The following is an 8,338-nucleotide window of genomic DNA, read 5'->3' on the forward strand; positions in this document are numbered from 1 at the left end:
GGAGGGGGGGGGAGGTAAGGGGGGGGCAATCTGTCCAGTGTAGTTGACAGTACTTTTATACCCTCAGCAAGGGGGCTGCATGTGCAATTTCCTTCAGAGATGACAAATACAAACATCCGTATGGTCCAACCCTGATAGAATCACTCCGTTGCCGTTGAAATAAATTTTTTTTTTTTTTTTTTGATCACTTTCAAGGTGACTCCCTCTTTCCTGGAACACGGTGAAGGATGCTATTATGGTGCTCCCCTCCCCTCTTCCACACCTGGTAAGCGGGGGCGCAGCGGCACCTTCTCCTTCCCACCCCGGTGCCCGTGGCTGCCCCCGCTGCCCCAGCCTCTTGCTGCTGCAAGGCAACCTCCCCGGGCTTGTCTGCATCTTAACCAGACCAGTGGTAAATAGCATTACAGTCAGGCTCCTGGGACCAGGGTGGCCAGGGCACTTGAGCAGAGCCGCGATATTTTGTACGGTTTTGATAGCTGTGGGGTTTGTATCAGCCTACAGAAGCTTCAGGTAATTATTTTTATACACCACCAGTGGCTTGCCTAGCAAAATAACGAGGGTGGGCTCCTAAGAGGCCATGGAGCAGTTTATACTGATTTATTCTGCGCGGTGGGAGCAGACCTTTGGGATCCCAAGTTTGTTGTGTGCTCCCGTGGTAGGAAGGCTGCCATCACATTAGAATTGCTCTGACTTCCCATGATGTGAACACCAGGCATGGGTGGAGGTGCCATCCTGGCCGTCTGGGGGGCAAGCACGGCCCTTGTCATCAACAACCTCTGTTATTTTGTAGGGCTGTGTGGTTTAGGAGTTGGTACGAGGTGGGAGGTTTATTTTCTTCAGAAAAAAAAAAAAAACATTTAAGACTTAGGCTAGTAAATCTCCCTCTTTAGGCCAGTGAACTGGCATCTCTGATAGATGTTTGGGGAGAGCACTGTCAAGACAGAATAATCTAATTGCTCTATAGCCTAATTTGACTGTATTTAATTAGAAATAAAAAAAAGCAAGTATGTTAGAGACTTACACGTCTGTTCATTAAATTACTGTTGACTTTTTTCATTGACATTCCGTAAATGGCAAAGTTAAGGTTAACAGTATAAATAGGGGTGCTAAGGATTAGAAAAGGGGAACCCATGCAATTAAAAAAAATGGCTTACATAACCTGATATCATAATAGACAGAATATTTATTTAACTTGCAGTAAATTGACACACCTCTAGACAGAGACAATTATGACTGACTGTAAAACATCTGACAGAACCAATTATGACTGACTGTTGTTTGCTACCTTTGCACAGAAATAAATGAAACACAGATATTTGGAACAGAGACTGCTGCCTGTGTGTCTAAGCTTGCTGTAATTAAAATACAATAACCAGTAGGCGATGTAAAAAATTCAGCAGCTAATTTAGTTTGTTCTTTAACTCTTTAGATAAAAGTGTGAGAGAGACGTGATGCTGTATGTAAATGATACTCTGCAGCTTTTTTTTGTGCATTCCCAGATAAACCAACATTTTGGCACCGTGCTCGTAGACACCTACGTCGTTTCTCACGTACCCAGTGCAGATGGGCACACACAAATACAATGGAATGTGAATATATTTTTACTTCTCACTCTGAAGAGCAGGTTATCAACAGAATAATCAGAGGAAGAGAGTTTAATAATATGACACAGTTCAGTTGTCCAATCAGTAGGAGAAAAAACAGAGGATTTTCACTGAGCCATGTCTTAGGGAATCCAAGAACAAAAGTTCTTGATCTTCACTCTCAGGCTATTCCGTGTCATTTTAATAGGAACAAAGAGAAATTGCAATAAATGGAAAATACATGGCCAGGTATAGGTCACCTCCAAATGTTTCCATTGTTGCTTCCAGCATCCGTACAGCAGTATGGGGTAAATGGATTTCATGTACCTTTAAAAAAACTAAATTTCAAATAGTATGAAAATATACCTAGGTAGCTAAACAAGGACTTGGATGGGGTGCTGAGTATCACGGGGACATCCAGAAGTTGAGACTGTGTTTTGTGAAGGGAACAAGAGGGCAGTGATGTTGGGGGTGGGAGGGCTTTGACTGCACATTTGATGGTATTCTACAATCTTTACCAGAGTCAATGATTTACTAACTTCAGATAATACAGTGCCTGTATTTTAATTACATACAGTCGTAAGCACATCTTCCTTTTTTTTTTAAATTTTTAATTTCTATTAAAATAATTGTATTTTTTCATTTGGTTTGGTCGGATCGTTTTTATGCTCTGCATGTGTGTAAATATAATCTCTTTCTGCATGTCCCTATATCCATTCTGCAGCAGTGATCGTCTTAAAAGATTGCTTGCCCCTGAACTTGGATATTATTAAAACAATGATGGGGGATAATAGGTGTAGAACTATTTTGGAACGTGACTGGCTACTGAAAGGCAATTTCAGTCAGTTTGAACAGCTTAGTTTTCAGAAGGCCTTAGGTGCATTATTGATTACATTCTCATTTAGGAAAAAAGTAGGAGCTTTTATATGCATCTCTAAGTTGGATGGTATGGTAACTGGAAGGTATTGACTGGCTGTGTGATATATGACGGTCACAGTTGTCTTTTACTCCGAGGAGCAGAGAGTGATGCTGGTTGTCATTCTTACTCTGCTGTGTGGCAGCGTAAATAGTCCCCTTTCTAACCAACCTGGTGGGAAAAGTCAATATCCCATCAGCAGAGGAGGTAAACACATCAGGAGCTGTGTCCTCTCTCATCTTCCCCTGCTCTGTATTACTACAGTTCTTTAAATCTCTTCTCCCCAGCCATCAGCTGCACTCGTGTCATTCAAATGCATGGTGTGGCTGTGCCGCAGCCGCTGCCTCCTCTCCTCCCGCAGCTCCCGGCTCCCATTCTCTTATAATTGAAACTTAAAATTGGCCTCATTACTTCAACGAGGCCCCTCATATTTCTCCGTTGTTTTTTTTTTTTCAGTCCACCCTTTCCTGCTTGCCTCTACGAGGGTAATTGCATCGAAGAAATGTTCGAAGCGTACTGTCAGAAAGGTTATCGCCTATAATTAAAGTTTAGGTTTAATGTTGGGGGCTGGGGGGGGGAGTGCTCTGTGAGCGGGACGGCTGGAGCTGGAATTCAAGCCTGTACAGGGACCTGTATTTTTGTTCCCTACTTTCAGCCCTGGTTTATTGTTTGCCTGGTCGTTCTGGTGATTAATGTGCTTTCCTGCTCTGTTCACATGTGCCAGCTGGTTCTGCACATTGATACGTTTCACCTTGGTCCCTCCTGAGCTCCGGGAGGCTTTAAACTATTTTAGCCCGGTTTTGGGCCATGAGGATGCTGTTTTCTGCAGTTCCTTGGTAAAAAGAGCATGGATTCGCTGGCGTGTGAGCAGAGGCGAGTGAACCCGCTTCCTATGTCATTTGTCTTGAGAATGCATTAACTAGTTAGTGCTGAATTTGTGGCAAAGTGGGTTCGGTGGTTTTATAGATCTGGTTATTACAATTTTCAAGGTTTGTTTAATTAAGCCTGACTTTTAAATAATTTCAGGAGCGTTAAATGTGTTTATGTCGCAGTGACTTCAGTCTCTTCATGAATAGATTCTTGTAATCAAAGTTTTTATTGTGCTGGTGGTGTAGTTTAGGGAAATTTGAATTCTGCTCATAGACATAACGCTGTACCGTCCAGATGAGATGGTGAGAATGTGGTGTCTTCAGTTAGACATTCTCCTCTGCTTACTGCCCAAAGTTCATGATATCGATACCCAGAACGGAGTATGAGAACACAATGCAGATCTTCTTCACAAGGATGCATGAAAGGTACTTACCGGAGGCCTTTTAATCAACGTACTCACTTACTCAAACTGGCATCGCTAATTTAAATTTTAATTTGATTTTTAAAGATTTCATAGCATCATGCAGAGCAATTGAGTTCAGTGGAACTTTGTGAATGACATGGAAACCCTAAGCAGGTGGCAACTGCTCGGTAAAACATGACTGTTTGTATTGTATGCAGCAGTTAATCTGCTGAGCTCATCTTAAAGCACCTGAGGCTCTGCACAAATATTCATAAATCCTCAGGGAGGAGGAATTCGCAAACCCAGAATTGTAATAGCTATTTCTGTTACCGTGTCTCCCGACCCTGCTCTCTCCTCGTGTGGCAGCCCTTGGCTTGGCTGCTGAGATGAAGGTGCGTCCGATGGGACGTCTTCCTCTCAGTCGCATCGCAGAAGTGAGTCATCACAGGAGTGAGTCATTTCTTCCCTCGCACAGGTGGACTCAAAAAAACAGCGTGTCCCTCTCCTCCAAACCCTTCTCGCAAATAAACTCAGCTGGTTTAGAGGCGACTCTTTCTTCATCTTCACTTGTGTCATGTAGTCAAAGCCGTGCGGACGGGGATGGAGGCTCCTTTGTTACGTGCTCAAAGCGTGAGGAGGGCAGTGCCAACGGTGCGACGGGGACAGGAAGGAATGAGACAACAGCTTTTAGGCAAAGCTGATGGGTGGTGGAAGAATCACGTTGGTTGCTCACAAGACACGTGCTTACGCTGCGCCGAAATGGCTTGAAAGCTCGACCTTTAAGCACCTGTGCTGTGCTCTTGCAGTTCTGCTTGACCTGGAGTCCCTCCAGTGTAATGGGGTAGAAATTGTCTGGGAGGACACCTCGGTTTGCACTACGTCCTTCGTGTGTGCTCAGCAGTGCAGACCGTCCAGCGCTGCCTGTTCCGAGGTGTAACTGCAGGCTCAGGCTTTCTGGTGGGAGCTGGTGTTTCTAGAACATGGAGTTGGTTGGAGAACATGGAGAGGAGCCCAACAGCACCAGATCTGCATCATCATTGGCGCTGATGTGTGTCAGTAGAATATTTTGTTCTTTTTGTCTTTGTCCTCAGCCTTTGTAAAGCAAAAGCTGGACAACCACCCAAGCAAAATCCCTGTTGGGTTTTTTTTTTTGGGGGGGGTGGCATAAAATTTAACCAAAAAAAAAAAAAAATAGGGGACAGTTTGGGCTTCACTGCTGAAATATGTACAAACTCATGCATGTGCACGTGAGTTTGCACACACACAGCCACACAAGTGAGTACATGTCTTGCACTCTAGGCATTTCTTCACTGATATTATTGATCAAGCGTTTGGGAATGGCTCTCTTCATTCATGTGCCAGGTGAACCTGATGTCTCCTAGCTCAAATATCAGGCATCTCCTCTGTTTTAGGGTAGGATAGCACGGAATTTCCCCTGTTTGTGCTATTGTTGGTTTCCCAATGCCTCCGTAGCGCTGAGCATCACGACTGCCATCCTGCACACGAGGTGCGTGCAGGAACACGACCAGGCAAGTGGGACTTCTTGACAGCTCCTGGCAGGAGCCGCTGCACCTGCACTGGTGGGGCTGAGGGAGCTTCAGCCCCACCACCATGACCAGGTTGACATGGCCTCCAGCCAGGCTGGTGCAGCGCTGTGGGCAGGGGCGAACGGAGAGGCAGGGGATGAGCTTTGCCATAAATGTCATCTTTGCTAGTTACAGTGTTCACCTCGTTTGAAAATACCATGTTTCGCAGTATCAGTGAGTTCAAAAGTACTGTCTTTTGGTGGTCATTTAATCTTTCTCTTTTTTTTTTTGCCTTTGTTCTTTTAGAGTATTTGAAGAAGAAGCCACTGCGGAGGGAAGTGATGGAGGCCTACAAAAGACTGAAGAGCACCGTAGACAAATGTCTCTCCACGAGCGGCTACTCGGAAGTGAACCTCGGCAAACTCTTTACCTTCAGTATAGGCAGATCTGTGGGAGAGTCCAACAATGAAAGACAATAATTGATTAAAAATGGAGGGAGACGAGAGGCTAGTTCCTTGTTTAACAGCGATGATCTCTTAAGCAATACTCTGTTCCGGTGTGCAAAATGGTGTTTTAATAGCCTTGTCTCTTTGGAGGAGGAAAAACGGGTGATGAAAATGGGATGTATGGTTCACGTGGACATGAAGCATTTGAGGTGGTTTTTATCTTCCGTTCTTTTCTTCCTTGAGAGGCCAGGGTTATTAAAATACGGAGTAGTTGATTTTTGCAATGTATTTTGTTGTGTATTTAGACCTATGAGGGAAAAAAGGGGGTGGGGGAATTGCTGCTTTAATTGGATAATTCCCAGTGAGAGTTGCTGGAATGTAAGTGATCCTAGACTTTGCTCCAGGGTATTTAGTAGAGGTGCTCTCAGGAAGAGAGGTTAGTAGAGGTCTCAGTAGGAGCACTAATGTTTTGCCTTTTCACAGTTTATCTTCTTCCTGATCATAAACATACCAATTAAAAACAATACTAAACCTAAATGCCTTTAAATGTCCTAATACCTTCTGAACAGAGGTAGGGGCTTTACTTTCAGATTTATTAGAGCTAAAGAACGACTGAAACCTGGAGGTGCTAAAAATAGGGACCATCTTTTTATTAAGAGTCTTTCCGTGCGTCTTTAAGCATGTTATTTTTCCATGTTGGAAATTTCTTACACAGATGGAGAGAGATGCACATGTACAAAGCCCATTTCGTACAGACGCAGGACATAAATGTATTTCATTTCTTTCCATGCCAACTATTTGAAAGTAAGCAATCAGCAGGGAAAAATATGTTTTGGATGGTGGTGTAACCAATAACGGGGGAAGGGAAAGAGGAGAATCATTGTGGCTGTTCTGTAACAATTACTGTATGGGAGGGTTTTAAGATTTTATAAACAAATTGTATTTTTCATTTACTTTTAATAAAATGCCAAGCAGATATGACCAGAAAAGAGCATAAGTTTTGGTACATGCTTTTGTACACAGAATATTATTGTACTCGTGTTCGTTGTTAAGTTTGCCGTGTGGTATTAATGTAAGGTTATAAAATTTTTCTTTTAAATCTTTAACGGTGTAAAATGTAAAGTTTTCTTAACGCTTGGAAGAAAAAAAAAAATAAAGTTTTCTAGTAAAAGGATGGTGTGCCTGACTCTTGAAAATACAGAATATGTGAGGTTATATTGCTTCAAACTTTTCCTGGTTTTGCAGTCCGTGTGTCCGTGTGGGATGGCTGGCCAGTCACAAAGGGAGCTTGAAGGAAAAGTAAGAGCATCAGCACGAACGTGTTGGGTATCGAAGAGGTCCGTGTGTCTGTCTGTGTTTAGTATTTTAAGTACTTAGTGTTTAGAGTACTTTAAGACACTCACTTGTCCCCAAGCGGCATCGAAAGATGCTGTGTGTCCCTGTGGGTCATGGCTGTTCCAGTGCGCCTGAATACACTTGTCTTCTGAGCAACTTTTTGGGGCTAAATCCTTTAATTTTTACTCACGTTGAGTTGCAGTACACAAGAAATCGCTCCCACTCGATCCCTGGGCTTGTGTCGGTGTTGTCCCACCCCTGGCCAAATACACCTGTCTTCTGAGCAACTTTGGGGGCTAAATCCTTTAATTTTTACTCACGTTGAGTTGCAGTACACAAGAAATCGCTCCCACTCGATCCCTGGGCTTGTGTCGGTGTTGTCCCACCCCTGGCCAGCTGTCGCTCCTTCCCAACCTGTTTCCTTGGGTTGTTGTAAAAGAGACTTTGGTCTGGGGGCTTGTCCTGGAGAGAAGGTGTTGCTGCCTGGATGACACGTTTGTTGATGTCGCAGCCCTTTGAGAGATCCTGGCTTCCTGTAATTTCACGCAGGTTTTTTTATTATTTTTTTTTTTAGATTGTTCGTGTCCAACCCAATTAGGATTATGAAGATATTACTGATATTAAACCGGGTAGAATGCCTTAGGAAAGTGAAAAGTGTGACCTTCTCCTCCAAACGTTAGGTATACAAATAAAATGGATAGATATGGCATAACCTGACCCCGTGGCACTTGTATGTATCTGTATAATTACAGCTGAAGAGCCTGTTAATTTGCAAGTTTAGGGATGTTTAGATTAAATGAGAGTGTTGTGGAGTGATTGTGCGGGGCGGCGCGGCAGACGGCAGTAGCCCTGCGAGGGGCTGCTCCCTCCGGGGACAAAATCCGGGAGAGACATCCCCCCAAAACCCCCCCGCAACCCCTCGGGGGAGGGGGGAGGGGGATGGAAATCGGGGGCTTTTCCCCCGAATTAAGGCAATTTTTGGTTTCTCTCAGCGGAGTTGGTCAGATCAGAGCTGAAGGCTTGGCAAGGAGCAAACTGGATCCCCCCCCTCCCCATTCTCTCCCTCTCTCTCTGGGCACCGCGCCTCAGCCTGGCCCCGCAGCCGGGCTGGGAAACGCAAACCCATCGTTCCTGCATTTAATTTCGGCCGGAGCTGGTAAATGCAGCGCTAGAAAGAATTTGGGAAGGACCGAGGTTGGGAGGTTCGCCTTTTGAGACCGATCCGGCCCCAATCGCTTTCCTTTCCTTCCCCTCCTCTC

The 8,338-nt window shown here is 44.4% G+C and overlaps 1 protein-coding gene across 1 annotated transcript in view; it reads left to right on the forward strand.

Annotated features, from left to right (window-relative positions):
* The window catches only part of POLA1 (polymerase (DNA directed), alpha 1, catalytic subunit), a 209,903-nt gene extending 202,988 nt beyond the window's left edge, over positions 1-6,915 (forward strand). The window contains exon 36 of the mRNA XM_014948364.1: positions 5,605-6,915. Within this exon, the coding sequence (XP_014803850.1) occupies positions 5,605-5,777 (173 nt within the window). The 3' untranslated portion in view covers positions 5,778-6,915. The remainder of the gene's footprint in view (positions 1-5,604) is intronic.
* The last annotated feature ends 1,423 nt before the right edge of the window (positions 6,916-8,338 follow it).

This window comes from Calidris pugnax, unplaced genomic scaffold, assembly GCF_001431845.1.
Source record: "Calidris pugnax isolate Ruff unplaced genomic scaffold, ASM143184v1 scaffold164, whole genome shotgun sequence".
In the NCBI taxonomy this organism is placed as follows: domain Eukaryota; kingdom Metazoa; phylum Chordata; class Aves; order Charadriiformes; family Scolopacidae; genus Calidris; species Calidris pugnax.